Source organism: Orbicella faveolata, unplaced genomic scaffold (assembly GCF_042242905.1).
Source record: "Orbicella faveolata isolate gen_17 unplaced genomic scaffold, um_ofav_v1 contig_1, whole genome shotgun sequence".
NCBI lineage: Eukaryota > Metazoa > Cnidaria > Anthozoa > Scleractinia > Merulinidae > Orbicella > Orbicella faveolata.
The window spans coordinates 9,290,695-9,309,229 of NW_028301536.1; the positions used below are offsets into that span (position 1 = coordinate 9,290,695).

Here is an 18,535-nt window from a genome sequence, read left to right on the forward strand (position 1 = left end):
TGTTTCTTCATTGCACTAAAAAAAACATTGAATCAAGGGATAGGAATTACTCACACGAGAGCAGGCTTCCAACTGATCAAAATGGTGAATAGCTAAGGTTTTTGCCAAAAGCCATGCCCTTTGAAGTCAGATGACTTTTACGAGTATGTGCCCAGCAATCTCCTGACCTCAATGGAGAGTGAGAATGAAAACCCGTCTAACATCAAAAAGATCCATGAATAGATAACATGTCCATTTGGTGAGCATATTGAGTGATTTCCAGCAGAAAACAACAACCACTTGAATTTGTAGTAGCTAGCTTTGAAAATCATTGAAGCCTGCAGTAATCATCAATCAATCAGCGATTTCAACCAAACTGTGATGAATTAATAGCTGTATTCTGTTTGCCTTTATAAGGGAAAATAAAACTGTTCAAGCAATAAACGTAAAAGTAGTTAAAAAATAAAACTGAGACGATATGGAAATTTGAAATAATTCTTCACAGAAGAAAAACACTTCTCAAGTGAAACTCTCACAAGTAATTTTTGGCAAAGTTTCGGTTAAAAACTGATGACAAAGCTATCAATGGATCAAATTGTACAACCACCTTTGCTGCATACCAAATAGTCTTTAATTTGGGAGCACTTGTTCAACTCCAAATGTGAAAGATCAGTTTATCGCTTTGGTAGCCATTCTGTTCACAGTGGTCGGTCCTCTCATAAAATACCCTGGTCAGTTGAATTACCACCCAAAAATTTTTACAACCTATCAAACCGACCAACCGACCTTGCCTTAACATATTATTTTGATCACTGTCACATGATCATAAATTTCTTAAAATTTGGTATATCAACAAATTGGTGGCAAAATTTAATTGCATTGATCAATAAATGAGCGTTTTCAATGCAAATTTAAATTATCTACATGTACCTTGCTACATTTGGAATGATCTTCCTTGATTTCGTTTTTAGAAGATATAAATGCTAAAAAGTCAAACTTTGTTGAAAAAAACGACCTTTGAACTTATAAAATTTTTCTGTGAAAAGAGGGACGGTCTTCCAAACGTCGGAGCATGGATCTTAAACGCATTTTTGTTGGCTGATATTTCTTTAAGCCCTTCAAGAAATGGGCCTAGCTGATTACAAGTTCACCTGACATGAGCCCATGATCCAATCAAAACCCAGGACTTGGTCAGCGGTCAACTTTGAAAAAAAAACCGCTACCTCGATGAGCTCTAAACCTGAGCCTGCGATACAGTCAGGTGATACTGATCAGTGGATAACTTGTTTTGACAGGTGTCACTTGACATAAACACGGATGTCCAATATCAAAGATTTATTATATGGCTGTGTCTCACAAGGACTGGGAACCACCAAATTCACAAATTTGATTGGCTGGTCTAGATTTTCCCATCTAGACCGGCATCTAGTCCAGTTTCATTCTGCGTTGAAAAAGTAGCAAACTACAATGCAAAAATGTACACCATTTTCTTTTATTTTCTTCTCAATCATTTATGAAAGTGCCAAAAAGTCTGATGACAAAAAAAAAGTAAAGAAGACGAGCAAATTTCGGCAGGTTTAAGTTAACTCATCGCCGTTCGCAGGCAAAATGTCAGCAAGCCAGTTAAATTAAACGAATTAAAGTTTTCTTCTTTGCCATATAATAAACATCTTATTAACCGAGCTAAGTCAGTCTGTATGGGAGAATCTTGACCTCGGTCGTGTGTACAGACCTCACTGCGTTCGGTCTGTATTCACGACCTCGGTCAAGATTCTCCCATACAGACCTCCTGCTCGGTTAATAAGAGCTAAGTAAGCTACGTGTATTAGCTGTGTGCAACATCGTTGTTTTTCATCGTCGTCGTTGCGCATGCACCAGCGATCCATGCCACTGGCTACGTTGACCATGAAAAAAGAGTTACATGCTTTTCTTTTTCTATGCATGCACGTGCTCCGTTTGGCGGTACTTCGGACCGCCGGAGCTCCGCTAATTAAAATGATCGAACTCACCTTCAGTAGATTTTCAGCTACCGCAAACCAGTCATCCGTTGCGAACAATATTTTACCTCCTACCTACAAAATACAGAGAAGTACAATCAATCAATCATTTGTTTTCCCGTTCTAGCTTAACAAAGCTTAATTTCACGTCGAAGTTTTAAACTTGTGGCAGCAAACTGCCTTTTGGCTTATATGAGTTATACAAATATTGTCCAGGAACTGTCCTTTAATGTAAACGGCCGAAGATATCCGCGTCTTACCCTGTTAGAGGCTAACTCGTTTAAATCAACAAACACAGGTTGCTGAGCCATATCTTACCGAAACCGATAAGATTCTGCCTAAATCCTACCGGCTCAGGAGGACAACCGAGGAGTACTAGGAGCGAGTTTCCGAGTCGAGCAGTTTTCGGAAATTGTCGGCTATTCCAGTATGGCGGACTATACCAATCGGGAAAAATTAACGCCCGGGCGGAGTGTGGGGGTATTCAGCGGACAGGCTTTTAAATAACAAATATGTTGTGTAAGCGTCACGGAATATTTAAGTACCATTCACACAGATCTTTAAAGTCAATTACTTTATTTAGGTCTCATCAACTGTCATCGAATAACGCTTAAAACTTTCAAAAGTATGCATTCGCTCAATGTTGCACACCTGGTATCATTTTCACCTCTGTTTGCGAATTTATAATACTCAATTCTTTTTCCTCTCTTCTTTACATAAGTTACAATTACGCCATTGCGCGCGGATCGATCGTCCGGCAAAAATTCATTACAATCGAATGGTAGCATTCCGAGTTAAAGCGGACAAACGTGGCATTTTTCCGAGGCATACTGAAGTACGTTGTTCCATCACTGTGGCAGCTGACTAAGGTTTAATTAAGTTAACGGCAAAGAAAAAAAGAAGAGTATTTTCTTAGTGTCACTTTTAGGTTTACTGACATGGAATCGATATAATATTATGCCGTGTTCAAAACAACTGGTAAGAGGCTCAAGAATTTACAAATGGAATTAAGACTCGTTTCAGAACAAAAATCGTGTTTAGAACAAATAATCTGGGGCTAGTTTATAATGCAATCAACAATAAAAATGGTTCTCAATGAGGGCAAAAGAAGAATGTCTGTGAGAGGATTTGGAATAACTGACACCGAGGCAGTTCGCATGGAAATATTGGGTGCACCCGTCGCAGCCCACCCAGTCTTCTCCGTCATCATCTCTGCAAATCTTGCATAAATTAAATTCGCATTCTCCCTGCAAGTAAGACTCCTTACTATGGCGATCTGACAGAACAAAGCAGCTTGAATTCAATGACATGTATTCTTCGAGAAATTCTTTGAGATCACCCTCGAAAAAAAACAAAGACATAGCTATTTTCCTTTCTACAATCATGCAAATGCAGACGGAGATATTCCTCGTCCACTTTGTCCGCCATATTTACATTTCACGCGGGAAAAGTATGTCTTATTACGTATGTGCATGTGAAATGTTATTTAATTTTACGGAATCACTTACACAACGTATTTTTGTATAAAAGTGTGTCCGCTGAATACTCCCACACTCCGCCCGGGCGTGACCCCGGGCGTTAATTTTTCCCATACTAATCAACTAAATATGCGAATTGCCTGTGGTAAAACTATGTTGATCAACAAGACAAGTACGTTTTTATTCACCTGACAAGTTAAGAATAATGTGTAGAGAGTAAAGCAGTGAGTTGTTCGGCAAATGCTGTATATTTCTTTACATCTCTTCCCGTCTAGTTCGTAAACCGTAAATTTGTACGCCGGCTAACACATTACACTGTAGACGTCTTTGACTTATAATAGGCACAAACGTTTTTAAATACGTCGTTCCTTCAGGACGAATTTTTTTATTGATTCGGCGAATCCCCGAATTCAAACTTCCTTTGCCTTGTCCCTCTAGCCGGTAGGACCTTGCAAATACTACCGTCCAGAGGGACAGCTTGTGTATAAGGTAATTGGACTTACATGTAAGTCCATGCACATTTTTATTTGTAGAATAGTTTGATACATTGCTCTTTAGCCGGATCATGTGTACTATAGGTGGACTCGGTCGATATATCGACCGATATATCGGTCGATATATCGGTCGACAGTCGCCCGATATATCGGTCGACTATCGACCGACTATCAACCGATTATCGGTCGACAGTTGACCGACATTCGACAGATAGTCGCCCGATATATCGGTCGACTGTCGACCGATGCATCGGCCGTTATGTAGCGATCGTCTGCCGGTGAAGTATCGGTCTAGTATTGGTCAAGTATCGATCAAGTATCGGCCAAGTATCGGCCAAGCATCGGTCAAGTATCGGTCAAGTATCGGTCAAGTATCGGTCAAGTATCGGTTGACTATCTGCCGACTGTCGGTCGACTATCGACCGACTATCGACCGACTATCGGACGATAGTTGGCCGACATTCGACCGATGGTCGACCGATATATCGGTCGACCGATCTACTGTCGACCGATGCATCGGCCGATATGTAGCGATCGCCTGCCGGTGAAGTATCGGTCAAGTATCGGTCAGGTATCGGTCGACTATCGGTCGACTATCGGTCCAGTATCGGTAGTATCGTTCTTCTTAATCTTCCTAAGATAATTTGTCATTTTTTTAATAACAATTTTGTCACGAACGCATTTTGTTTGGGAGGTTACAAACACGATGACCTCACATGAGTACCTTATAATTGGTAGTGACCAGAGTTAAACAAGAGAAGATGAGGTCATTTCTCATTTCTCTCTCATTTACTACAGCTTATAAGTTGGTCTTGATAGAATTGGTGCCCGTCTCCTCAAACACGCAGTTGACTTCATTACTCCTTTTTTAACGGCTTTGTTTAATGCGTCCCTTAATTTAAAACGATCTTTTCCCTCTAAATGGAAAACTGCAAAGGATACACCTTTGTTCAAAATAGAGGTCGTTCAAAAAAGTTGATAAACAGGACTTATCTAATTATACCCTGGGTGCCAGAGGGTTTTTTTTCTGTCGCCGCAAAACACAACAAAAAAATAGTACCCAGTAGGTACATGAGTCTAATGCGTCATGGATTGTTAGTGCGGTTGAAATATGTTGAAGTAGTTTCGGTATTTACGGCATAGAGCAAGAGGTGTAGTAGAGGTTTGGTAGTAAGAGTGGTTCAGAAGAAGTCGATAATATTTGTTCTCTTAAGTATATATATTTAGAAAGTTGACGAAATGTTATATTTGAAATAGGAAAAACATGTTACTTAGGGTTTGAGTTCATCGATTCATGTTAAAAGATTAGTGCGTTGTAGACCATAGGAAGATCGTACAGATTTAGAGGGGGGGGGGGGGGGGGGAATCCTGAAAAATTTGTTTGCAAAAGCAAAAAAAGCCCAACTAAACTTTTTGCAGGCATGAAAAAAATTGTCCGCAGGAAGATGACACCGGAAAAAAAATGTTTTCACGGACAACGATACAGAAAAAAAATTGTTTGTCTTGGAAAAATTTTCATCCCCCAGCTTCCAAAAAAATAATGGTCCGCCCCATAGATATTCAGCATTCTAAATATCCTAAATCCCATCAAAATAAGCCAAAATAGATTCTTTTTCAATTCCTTTGCAATTTATGCAATACTGCTCAACAAAGATTTCAATTTCCTTAAACGTTTCGACACAGGAGAGCAAAGAAAACATTGCGTGCAGAATGTAATTTAATTAAGCGAAATGTTTTCATTATTAAACACTGCAAGCAGTTGAATGAAAGAGTTTTGTTTTCATGACTGAGAACAGCTTTCAAATAGTCAATACATGGAAATAACAATCAGATCAGAATTCAATAACTATTAAAGCGAGTTTTCATTCTGTCTTAACTACTTTTTGGCAAGTTTCAATATTTATGCAAATTCCGCGCGAAATGTAATTTGATTACAGTCTTGTTTTCAATCTCTAGATTGAATCTTGAATGGTGAAAACAAAACTCTTTTTAATGAAAGTTGCATTCTGTGAATGAAATCCTGCTTCAGTTGAATTGAACAATCAATTGCTGACTACAATCTTATTTAATTTTCCATTTTTTTCAAAGTTATTTTTTGTTTAAGAACACAAATGTCACTTCCGGTTTTTTTTCATCAAAGGATGTCGATTTCGCGTTGCGTTTCCCAGGGATTATAAAAAACATGCAGCTGGAAGGAGAACATTTTCAGTGGCTTCACACTTGAAAACGAGGATTCATATTATTTTGCACTGTAAAACATTTATTCCAATTACATACATGACAATTTCTTTTACAAGTGCGTGTCGTGCTCGAGCTCCGTTCCACCGTTGCTTCGTTAACAACATCCATGCTTCCTGATTGGATTACGATCACCGCACCAAGCCCGCAATGAGGCGGGCTATAAATGTTTAAGCACAATTACACCGAACGATTATCGATCCCGAACCATTCCCTTGGGATTGTTAACAGCTTTTTTCTACTACATAGAGTCTAATGCGCATGTGTATTAGACTCAAAAACCCTGTGGCACACAGGGTAATCTAATTACAGGCTGATTTCAATTTTGCTTGCAATTAGCAAAATCTTAGAGAGGGCAGTTGAGACTCAACTTTATACCTACCTAAGAGAGAATAATTTGATTTCGTCATAAAACTAAACTCTTATTATTAGGTAGTAGTTTTCGCCTAATTAAAGTTGAGTCCATTTGAATTTCTGCTGATGACATGCTTTCCTCTCGATAACGTGGACTCTTATACGTACTTGGCAAAAGTGATTAACAACCGGTTCTCCTGGTCTGACCACATTGAGTTTTTCCAAAATTAATAAGAAGTTGGGCTTTTTGAGACGTTTTAAGTGCCACCCCCTTAGTGCAAGAGTTACTTTTTTAAGATATTTATTTTACCTCTTTTTGACTACGAGAATATAATTTGGAATGATAGAAGAAATGCCTCCTTAATGTTTGAGCTACAAGTTTTACAAAATAAGGCTACTCGCCATATATTAGATTATCCTAAACATTCATCTGCAACTGAAGCGATAAAGAGACTTGAATGGGAGCCTTTAGTGCGCCGTAGTTTGGAACATCATGCTGTTTACATATGTAAGTTAATTAAATAGCAATCTCATTCAATCGCGATTTCATAGTTATAATACCAGCTCTGAAAATAATACCCGTTAATCTATTGCCAACAGAACATGGGGCCACTGGACGTTAATTAATCTGGTTTCAGGAATATTGAATAAATTAGACGTCGCTGACGGCATTTAAACTTGGCTCGTAAAAGGCCGTTTTATGATCGTATCGTTTTAATTATTTCCTTTAGGCTTTTGTACATCTATGTTCTAAGATTTTCTGTTTTATAATTTTTTTTTATTTTTTTTTCCGTCAAATTTTGTACATATAGTCTTAGATTTTATATTTCTTAATTTTTTGTTAATTTTCATATATGTACATTTTCTGAGGACCCTTCTGTAAACCACTTTATTGTGATGTTGGTATCCTCATTAAAGACTCCCACTACCCAACACAAACTCTCTGTAGCCAGAACCCTTCTCGACAGAGCAAAGAAGATCCCTTCAACTGAGGATGGCAAATTACCTGAAGTACAACACGTAGTCGACGCACTCCATATGGCTACACGGACCACTTCATAAAAAGCTGCCAAAAGACGACAACACCAGCAAATCTGTCTCAAACACGCAGAGGTTTAAGCAGTAAACTCTGCGGCACCCACCTACCCGAAATATAAGGAAGCACCCCCTTTTTCTGGATATCCGCATAGGAATGTCATGAATGGTACACAATTCGCTTATGTAGCCAATCGGGTAACACGGTAATTTCAAATGATATAAAGGGGTTTTCTCAATAAGAAAATCTTGAAAAAACATTTAAATCAGGAATAATGGAGCAGAAACACTCCAGTATGCTACGATAAGTGGTAAGAGTATTTGGGACACTGAAGCAATTATGACGACCTTGGGGCTCAAAAGTTCGTATTTCACTTTACCCCCCCCCCCCCATTCCCCATCCAACAATGTTGAGATATAACCGCAGTATTGAATGACCAACACTGCACCGGGGGTGGGAGGGAGAGGCGATCACCAATGTAGCCTATTAGGGAAAATAAGGTGTCCCACTGACTCTTTAACCACTCATTGTAGCGTCTGCGAGCAGCCGTCTCACAGATTAAATAACACGCAAGTAGAATTAACTTCGGCACAGCAAAACTGTATATATCATAAAACCAATTTTTGTTGGAGCAATTTTGCTTTACGAGTGTGCTAGGCCATTGCATTAGCGATGTTTGAATTTATTTATAGGTACAGTATAAACCCGCGTAAGAACCTAGATTGTAAAAAAAAATTAGACCATCTAAAAATGTTAGACAAAAATTGTCCATTAAGACCCCCTTTACGTGAGAACCTGTTTCAGCCTACAATTTTGAAACAGGTTCTAATTGTGAAAAGGAACAGTCAAAGGAATAACACAGTTCCTTGTTTTAATGTTGCTTTTTGTTCGGTTTATCTTAGATGACTTTGTTAACTTGGTAAATGCTTTTAATATTCTTGGATTTTTAACATTAGTATGCATATAATGCCAAAAATAGGCCACCTCCCCATAACAAACAAATCATTTCTTTTGAAAACAAGAACCTGTTAATGAACCTGCCAGAGGAGCCAAATTTTCCAGTTAAGCACAATCTTTATAAGAACCTTCTTAGCCTTGCTTGGGAAAACTTATTTTCCTATAAGCGGGTTTTTACTGTGTATGCTTCTGAGTCTAAAATTAAAAATATACCAAATGCACCAATATTGTACTAAGGTCATAGGAACTGTCTACAGCTTCGGGCGGAGTGGGGGTACTCCCGTAAATTTTGGATAGGTGTGTGCCGTGAAGGGTCTTAAACCCCGACCCTCTTTAAGGATGAATCAAACGAGAATTGTCCAAAACCGAAAAATGACACCTTATTCAAGGGAAAAACAAAAACCAAACAACCGCTAACTGCGTGCGGCAAAACACGAATCTTGATAAAATCGCTTTGTTAACAATTTTAGCGCACAGTTCAGTCTTAACAGATAATTTGCTTGTTGTTTAGCAGGGCATTTACGCACTATAATTTTAGCTAATACCCCCAAAAACCATACCCTATCTCGTGGCACATATGGAGTTCTGTGACGTGACAAGCGTGACCACATCATGTGATCAGGCACTCACGTGACGAGCAGAACCTCGTGCAACGGATATACTTTGGTAGTGTGCGAGTGCCAACTCGGCATTAAAAGTTTCTTATCACTATTTAGCCTGAGCTGTGATTTATTCCCTTTATAACTTGACATGGTGTCAGAAGTGGCTCTCACGCTTCGTTACTGGATGATGTGATGAACATTCGTCGCCACACTGGTGAGTAAACCGTCGACCGAAATTGGAAGCTTGTTCTGCGTGGCCGCCATCTTGGATTTGGCGAGATGACTGATTCTGCTGAAGGAGGCGCTGAAGGAACGTCAGCCGTAGCTCCGTTGATATTGCCTCCAATGAACCTGCCGCCACCTAAACCGCTCGTCGTAGATGATAATCTGGCTAGTAATTGGAAGCAATGGAAAAAAGTATGGCAAAGGTACGAAATCGCGACTGGAATTTACAAGCAGGAGAATCTTGTTCGAGTGTCAACATTGCTTTCGGTTATCGGCGAAGAAGCTGTCAAAGCCTTTGATACGTTCGCTTGGGGCGAAGGCCAGAGTGAAAACAGTATTACAGACGTCTTAGCTAAATTTGACGAATATTGCGAACCTCGCACTCAAGTCATTTACGAACGCTACCGTTTTAATAATCGTAAACAGGAGCCAGGCGAAAGCATTAGTGCGTACGTGACCGAGCTGCGTGTGATTGCGAAGAACTGTGCTCACGACGAAATCACACCGGACGAGATTTTACGCGACCGCTTGGTCCTTGGAGTCCGAGATGAGAAAGTACGCGAACGCCTTCTACGAGTAAACGACCTGACCTTGTCTAAAGCCATCGACATTTGTAAAGCGGCAGAACAGACTAGTCAGCAATTAAAGCTGCTTGCCAGTGGAACAGAGGAGTCAGTTGGTGCAGTTAGAACACAACAAAGAAATGAGCCACCTCAGAACACACGAAGGCCACGTGACCCACCCATCCAGCGAACAGAATGTAGATTTTGTGGATATCAGCATGGAAATCGCCAGTGCCCTGCAAAAGGCCAAACTTGCCACAAGTGTGGACAAAAGAACCACTTTCAGTCAAGGTGCCGAGCAACCAACCCAAAGGTAAACACCGTAGAAGAAGTACCTGAAGAAGTTTTTCGTATAAGTAAAGTTGGAAGTAGATCACGTGCTTTGATTACTATGGAAGTCGGCATGCAAGGCAACCAAAGTCAGGTGACATTCCAACTAGACACAGGTGCAGAGTGCAATCTCATTTCATTGAAAGATTATCAGCGTGCCACCGGTGATGTGGATTTGGCACAAGTCAAGCGCTGCTCACACAAGTTTATTAAAACTTACACCAATGAACGATACAAGATACTGGGGTCAACAGAGCTCCCTACATGGCGCCATGAGAAAAGAAATGTGTTGCCATTCAACATTACAAAAGATGACCTTGCCCCACTGTTATCATACAGCACATGTATTGGACTGGGACTCATCACAATTAATGACTGTGATAGCCCATCAAACGTCAGTAGTCTCGAGGATACCCCCAGCGTTGGCATTGCCGTAACAGTAGGGATTGCCGACATTTTAGAGGAATACAAAGATGTCTTTGAAGGCTTGGGTGACCTCCCAGGCGAGCACCACATCGTCACTGATGACACAGTTCCACCTGTAGTACATCCTCCGCGTCGTGTACCAGTTGCTTTACGAAACCAGATCAAGGAGAAACTTGATGAGATGGTAACTAGTGGTATTCTTGCACCTGTAACTGAACCAACCGAGTGGGTTTCCAGTATGTTGGTCATTGTCAAGCCCAACAAGCTGCGCATATGACTTGACCCGCGTGATTTAAATAAAGCCATCCGTCGAGAGCATTACCAAATGCCAACAGTGGAGGAGGTCGCGACCCGGCTTTCGCAAGCAAAGAAGTTCACGGTTGTCGATGCCAAGGACGGCTTTTGGCAGAAACGTCTTGACACTGAGTCTAGTTACAAGACCACCTTCAACACACCGTTTGGGCGCTACAGATGGAATAGGATGCCGTTTGGCATCTCGTCAGCGCCAGAAGTCTGGGAACATACAATGCACGAGTTTGTCGAAGACCTGGAAGGAGTGGAAGTGATTGCAGACGACTTCCTGATTGCCGGATTTGGCAATACAGAACATGAAGTAAACCAGAGTCTTGCAAGAAATGAGCGCGCCTTTCTCGAGAAATGCCGTTTGTGGAACTTGAAGTTGAATCGTGCAAAAGTGAAACAGGCACTACAAGCTGTTCTCCACGGAACACCAGACCTTGTGACTCTATCAGCTCGCCTCGCTCGTCATAGTATGGCTGAGCAGCAGGAGGGCAATTTTTCTTTTCGGGCCAGCCTTGCTTGATCACTCGGATTAGTTCCTGGATATCAGCATCTTCAGCGACTCGCTGTCGGAAGACATCTCGCTTCGGAGGTTCAACTCGAATATACTCTTCGTGATTCACCATCTCGAGTGCACGAATCTCACAAAACTCGGTCTGAGCCCCATCAGTGGTCTCCAGATATGCACGACTCAAGGCATCTGCAATGTGCATGAGTGTTCCTTTCTTGTATTGAACTTCTAGATTGTACTTTTGTAGGGCCAGGCGCATTCGCTGCAGGCGCTTGGGTGATTTGTGAATTTCCTTCTTGAACACAGACTTCAATGGCTCATGGTCAGTCTCGACAGTGATTTTGTCTCGCCCATAGAGGTATTGGTCGAACTTGTCACATGCCCAAGTGATGGCAAGCATTTCTTTCTCGATCTGCGCATATCGAGACTCAGTGTCTCCTGCTGCTCAGCCATACTATGACGAGCGAGGCGAGCTGATAGAGTCACAAGGTCTGGTGTTCCGTGGAGAACAGCTTGTAGTGCCTGTTTCACTTCGAAAGGAAATGTTAAACCAGCTCCACAGCAGCCACATCGGCATTGGAGGATGTGTTCGCCGTGCCCGTGAAATATTGTATTGGCCACGAATGAGTGCTGAAATCAGAGACTTTGTGTCTCGTTGTACAATCTGCCAAACATACCGACCAGAACAGGCCCGCGAAGGGCTTCAGCCACATGAGCTGCCTTCACGCCCTTGGCAGAAAATTGGTGCTGATCTGTTTGTTCTTGGACAGCAGACATTCCTAATCATGGTTGATTACTGGTCCAATTTCTTTGAAGTGGTTGAGATCCACAAAAAGACAGCACAAGCTGTTATTACTCAACTCAAGGTGCAATTTGCTCGCCATGGTATTCCAGAAGTACTGATTACAGATAATGGTTCAGAATTTGACAATCGGGAGTTCCAGAGTTTCTCCTCTGAGTGGAATTTTGATCACCGAACCTCTAGTCCAAGATATCCACAGTCAAATGGAAAAGTGGAAAATGCTGTGAAAACCTGCAAAGGACTTCTTATGAAAGCGAAGGACGACAAGAAAGACCCACTATTAGCAATCCTCGATTGGCGCAACACCCCAAGTGAGGGGTTCAGTACCTCGCCAGTTCAGAGGCTAATGGGTCGACGCACTCGTACTTTGCTACCAACAGCTGCAGTGCTCCTCAGGCCAAACAGTGACATTAAGACGACGGCGAGTAACCTAGCAGCTAGGAAAAGATTGCAGTGCAAGCAGTACAACAGAGGCATCAAGAACCTTGCCCCCTTAAAGGCAGGTGATTCAATCCGCATGAAGTTGCCTGGGGAGAAGAAATGGAGCTTAGGCCACTGCACGCGCCCTCTTGCCCGACGGTCGTACGAAGTTGAGGTGGAAGGACGGCGCTTCCGTAGAAACCGCCGCCAGCTGCGGTCTACTATGGAGCCGTCACCAGAACCATGCAGCCCCATCGATGAGCCTCATCAAGCTGAGAATGAAAGCAAGCCACCAGATTTACCAGAGTTCCTGCCAGGACAGATCCACACCCAGACCCCTGAGATTGAAGTGAATGATTCAATCCCCGCCACAGAATCTGTCCCGGTCAACGAAGATCCCATACCTGCTTTCCAGCCCAGACGCTCAGAGAGAGCCAGACGTGCCCCAGCATGGCTTGAAGATTATGACTTATCTTGAACACTTGAACATTGACTTGAAACACTTGAAATAGCTTTAGTTTATTGTTGGACCCTATTGTTTTTGTTCTTGCTAATTTTGTAAGGGAAGGGGATGTGACGTGACAAGCGTGACCACATCATGTGATCAGGCACTCACGTGACGAGCAGAACCTCGTGCAACGGATATACTTTGGTAGTGTGCGAGTGCCAACTCGGCATTAAAAGTTTCTTATCACTATTTAGCCTGAGCTGTGATTTATTCCCTTTATAACTTGACAAGTTCCCATATGGAGTCCCCCCCTCTAGGTATTTAAAGTGGATATTGTTCCGCAATGTCCTGCATTAACCGTTCAAAACAGCCATTCGGGTGAGGTTCACCATGCCATCTTCTCCACATGAATTCTTGAAGGTATTCTAGCAGGAAGTCGGGATTTGTGTTCCCTTTCATCTTCTTAAATTTGTCCTTGGCTGCAGACCAATTGCTCTCTGCGTGTTGTATATGGACACCTGTGACAGGGTCTACAAAGTTAACCGAATGATTAACCGTTTGATGATTGAAACCCAAGGCCCTTTGAATTCGCCTATATGCCGCCCATTCATCAGTATAAACCAAAGAGCCTGGTTGTACGTGTCTTTGGATAATGGGCAAAAGAGTACGTGCATCGCGCCTTCTCACAAGCTGTAAATAAGGTCGAGCGGGGTCAAACTGTGTGTCAAAAAGCCCAAGAACCCATCTCTCTCCTCTAGGTCGACGTCCCCTTTGGAACTGTGTGGAAGAAGAAACAAATTTCGTTAAAACGTGTTGAACAGTCCGGGATCGTTATCAGATTTGATAACCATGTGACGTCACAACATGGCCATTTCAAAAAACCGGGAATTTTCGTATTCACTTCGCTTTGCTCGTTATTTGTTCGATTATACTCGGGTAATTTACCCATAATTCTATTCGATAATTACCAGAAAAGAAGGAGCCTCACGTGTTTTGAAGATGGCGTTTGAAGACCAGCGTAAACGATGTAAAATGCTACTCGTAAAGTGAAACAGCGCTTGCAATTTTCCATCCAAACCAGGTATGTTTTCATTTTGTCATTAGATTTAAGTTACCTGGAGATTTTTGCGAAAATGGCAAAAAATATGTCGTTAATCTTCACGCCATATTCTTGGGATTTAACGTGTTTTTAGTGTTGTGCACGATCTGTGAAAAAAGTGCACGGGGGTATTTTGATTTGCGATGTGTTGTTCGTAACGGCGGCCATATTTACAGCTGTAATCGATATGTTCCTAGGTATTGAGATGGCGGATGCTGGTACCCATAGAATCAAAATAGACAATTTAAGTCGATTTTGTGGATATAGCTTGGTCATTACATAGGGTAGGTTTATTGTTGTCGAGTTTTGCAACATAAAATTTTCGTTTCTTTTAGGCCTGACAGACACGCACCATTCAACTTTAAGAATTACTGGTCGCAAAATCAAGGGGTACGTAAAAGTAACTTACATAAATCATCTAAGCCCCTTCAGAAAAAAATATAGCTCTTAGTGAGTCGCTCGATTCATGGTACGGCAGTCCAGGTGGTTGGGAAACCACTTGCGAATCTAACATTAGTTGTTTATTTTCTTTTGAAGGGTTACCATGAGGTCAAAATCAAGGGGCCAGAAGGAACTCCTTTTCATGTCCTTCCTGAAAATTGGAAACAAAGACTCGTTCGCACTTCGTTGTGTTTTGCCGGAAATTAGAGAAATACCCGAGACACTTCTAGACGTGCCACAGTCTGGTATCCAAGAGCGCTGAGAAAAATTACACTTTGAGAGAAGTTGCTGGAAGACAGATAGGCCGGGTGCAATACTTCATAAACAGGGAACTAAAACACCTTTCGGACTGCGGGAAAACCGACAATCACGTTAAAGGGTAAGTTGCCTATATTTTAGAGTCAATTTCAACAACTTCAACAACAACCAAATATTTTCCGGAAATGCCGGCCAAACTAGGTCAGTTTTCTGGCACACCAGTCGTTATATAATGAAGCTTATTGTTGGATTTAGCGAGTGAACTATGGTACGAAAACACATTACTTGAATTATAGTTTCTTTTATATGAATCGGTCATTAAAAGCGTTTTTCCATATCACCGAATGCACAACAATAGACTACTGATCTACAACTAAAACAATTTTTTTCCGGAAATGCCAAGACTTCCCAGTTTACTGTCACATCTCACGACATAAAGTGTTGCATGTACCCATTCCACGGAACGGAGGTGTATCACGAATTAAAGTAAATATACCTGCTATATTTTTGTTGTTGTGCCAGAACCATATCAGGCGAGCCCACAACGACAAAGAGAACTCCAGTGCATCAAAGATGGAAACGAAATGTACAATACGGCAGAGGGGATTGAATTAGCAATCGCAGAAATGAAATTAGGCGTGGGATGGGATATGGCCATCGAGGTAAGCTATTCTATCTTCAGTATATCTGGACAGAGAGTCGACAGAGAGAGGGTCGCGAACTGTTCCCATACTGTTATTTCCATTTCATAGTAATGAATCATAGTAGGAGATGTTTCGGTCCTAACCACGCTTCGCTCATGCAAATTGAACGAAATTCAGTTACAGCTCTCCGCTTGGAATATAGATGCAACTTGTTCAGTGTCAATTTCTGAACTCAAGTTGTATTTACTGTTAGTGTTTCGTTTATATTTTATACAGACTGTTGAACAGCCAGCTTCGCCAACTACCAAGAAAATGAAGCCTGAGTGAAAATAGAAGCTATCATATTAGTATCAATAAACAACGCTTTTGTGAACAGAATAACTGTTGTCTACCTTCGTGTGTTTTTACTCGGAACAAATATTATACGGTGTCTATCTGAAAATGAAACTTTTCGCTGTAGCTTTTGGACAAAGACAGTTTTCTTCCATACATCTCTGTTTCTATTCCATAATCCAGTAACCTATTGCGAAGCAAACATACAATTACAATTAAATGAAATTGCATTGTGATGTTGTGAAAAAAGTAACTCCTTTCATCGCAGCACCCCGTCGACCGCCATGTTGAATTATACACTGTTGCTACCAAATAATGTCACGTGAACGAAAATTTGCGCAGCGATTGGTTAATGGTTTGTTTTGGTCGAGGTTATCAAATCTGATAACAATCCCGGACTGTTGAATATATAGAGAAAAATTAAGAAAGACTATTTCCTATCAGGTGCAAGATACACTCAAGCTGGTGGCCTCTGCATTCAGCTTATATTCAATCTTGTAGGCTGAAGAACAACACTGATTTCTTCGGTTACCACCCTCCCGGGGCACTCCCCGATACAAGATCGGCCCTTGTGACCCTGGAGTGGAAAAGGTTTGAAGGATTTTTTCCCAGGGGGTAGGGGGGTTGGGCAACTTGAAATAACTACCCGCCCAAAGGCGAAACAAGTTATATATTATTATTATTATTGTTATTATTATTATTATTATTATAATGAACCTGGGAACGAGTTTTTTAATTGTATTTGTTATTATTAATTTATGTTATTGCCATTTTAGGCAGCAACATGCTCACACGAAGCACCAAAGAAAGTCCCCACCCCCACCCATGACTCACGCAAACACACACACCCTCAAATGCTAATTTCGGGATTTCTCCCCACGCTACCCCGTTGAATTAATGACTACACCGAGCAGTGAAAACCAAATCGAAGATTTCTGAGAAAGATCCAATTTCTTGTATTTTACTTTGTAGATTTCATGCGTGTTACCCACAGTTGACCGCGTTTACCACAGGGGCGTAGCTACCTGTACGCACGTGCGTACCTGAAAAAGCCGAAAATAAAAAAGAAATAAACTAAAATATATGTACAAGTATCAGGCAATCTCTTATACATGTTCAAAAACATAACGCAAGACTTAAATTAACTAGGTAATTCTAAGTTTGCTGGGAAGAGAAACAGGATTGCCTCTGTGGCTGTAACGGGAAACTGGCTAAATTTACGACTTAGTTATCATGTCATATCAAGAAAGAACGCTTACACTCACAACATAACCTCACCATTACACTCGCGTCATAAACAGAATTTTTAAAAAGACATGTAAAAAGGTTAGGAATCACCGACGCGTAGCCAGCTCACCGAGCGCGAAATTCAAAATTCTTCGGAAGCGATAAGTGTTACAAACCCGGCCTTTGTGGGGGTGGGTGCGGCAATGATTGTTGTAGCTTGGACACATCTGAAAGACACACATGGATGATAGGAGTTCTGTGACACCCCTAAGCAGAATGATTAAAATAGGGAAAAAAACCCCCCCACCATAAAACTCACTCGCGAAGCTCGCTCGTTTTATGATGGGGGTTTTTTTTCCCTATTTTAATAATTCTGCTTAGGGGTGTGCACAGAACTCCTATCATCCATGTGTGTGTTACTGTTACACTACTACTCAGGAAAGTTTTCTCTGCGAGAGCGTGAAGGGTCCCTTGAAGTTTGCGAAGAGGGCCCACCGCAAACGAAAAGGACCCACCGCAAACGAAAAGGGCCCTGCGCAAACCAAAGGGCCCCACAGCAAACAAAAGGGCGGTAGCGCTTTTGGAAGTTATTTAATGAATTTTAAAGCGTCGAATCATTAGTGTCTTTAAAATTGGCGCGTTATCATGCTAAGAACTCTAACAGTGATGAAACAAAGCTCAAATCCTCCGCTTTTCCCTTTTGCTCGTTTTCCTTAACGTCATTTATAACGTGATTATAAAAGTTGATGCCGTCTTAAAAGGGTGGGCGGACATTAAAAACTTATCCTGAAAATTACTTACTTTATTAAATTAACTGCGTGTGTGTTTTTAGATTATTCAACTACTGGCGCAACGAATATGAATGAAAACATGTTGTCCGCAAGCCGGAATATGTGACTCGTATGTACTCGTATCCTGACTCTAATGTACTCGTACTTGTATGTTACTAGTATGTATCTGTACGTACTTGTATGTTACTCATACGGTACTCGTGTCACTCCTGTGGTGCTGTAGTCACCTTTCAAAGGCAACCTTGACACCTGGGATCATGTTCTGTACCTACCTTGGACTTGTGGTTAAACTTTGATTCATCGATTTGTATAATAACGCCTGGGCCGCCTAACTGTGGGATTGGGTGGCGTAGTAGTGCTTCCCATGCAACCTCCCGGCACCTTCGCGCAAACTTGACCAAAACTTTCCGTGATGCTGTCCCTTCAATCTCCATTACTTTCAAGGAATCACTCTGTGCCCATTTCCAAAGAAAGTGCAAATGTCTTCCTAAAGAAATTCTGCTTCCAGCGAAATATGAATTTGCTCTCACTGAGGAAGCACGTCTACATCGGAGACATCTCCTGTTGAAGTTTTAAACATAT

The 18,535-nt window shown here is 41.5% G+C and overlaps 3 protein-coding genes and 1 long non-coding RNA gene across 11 annotated transcripts in view; 2 read left to right on the top strand and 2 right to left on the bottom strand.

The window, feature by feature from the left end:
• The window catches only part of LOC110047353 (allantoicase-like), a 180,485-nt gene extending 178,062 nt beyond the window's left edge, over positions 1-2,423 (bottom strand). The window contains exons 1-2 of one of the 4 annotated variants that reach the window (XM_089288070.1): positions 2,237-2,414; positions 1,989-2,051 (exon numbers count right to left, since the gene is read on the bottom strand). In XM_089288070.1, coding sequence (XP_089144196.1) covers positions 1,989-2,051; positions 2,237-2,287 — 114 coding nt within the window. In that variant the 5' untranslated portion in view covers positions 2,288-2,414. Of the gene's footprint in view, positions 1-1,130; positions 1,153-1,988; positions 2,052-2,236 lie in introns of those variants that run through there. The other 3 variants (XM_089288082.1, XM_089288074.1, XM_089288077.1) reach the window with 3 other exon arrangements.
• Positions 2,424-9,123: 6,700 nt separating this feature from the next.
• LOC149117977 (uncharacterized) lies at positions 9,124-10,956 on the top strand. The gene has a single exon (XM_089288055.1). It carries the CDS (start codon positions 9,415-9,417, stop codon positions 10,954-10,956), a length of 1,542 nt encoding a protein of 513 aa, XP_089144181.1. The 5' UTR covers positions 9,124-9,414.
• A 2,310-nt stretch (positions 10,957-13,266) lies between these two features.
• LOC149117978 (uncharacterized) lies at positions 13,267-18,525 on the bottom strand (the record flags this gene model as incomplete). Its single annotated transcript, XM_089283314.1, has 2 exons — positions 13,267-13,937; positions 18,226-18,525. Coding segments are annotated over 2 exons (756 nt in total), but the record flags the coding sequence as incomplete, so codon positions are not given.
• LOC149117979 (uncharacterized) lies at positions 14,018-15,983 on the top strand. Of its 5 annotated transcripts, XR_016206728.1 has the most exons (5): positions 14,018-14,241; positions 14,595-14,649; positions 14,797-15,079; positions 15,481-15,620; positions 15,879-15,983. It is a non-coding gene; the product is annotated as an uncharacterized LOC149117979 (long non-coding RNA). The 5 variants fall into 5 exon arrangements; XR_016206730.1 differs by lacking the exon at positions 14,595-14,649 and having other exon boundaries at positions 14,020-14,241; XR_016206731.1 differs by lacking the exons at positions 14,018-14,241; positions 14,595-14,649 and adding an exon at positions 14,528-14,543.
• Positions 18,526-18,535: the final 10 nt, after the last annotated feature.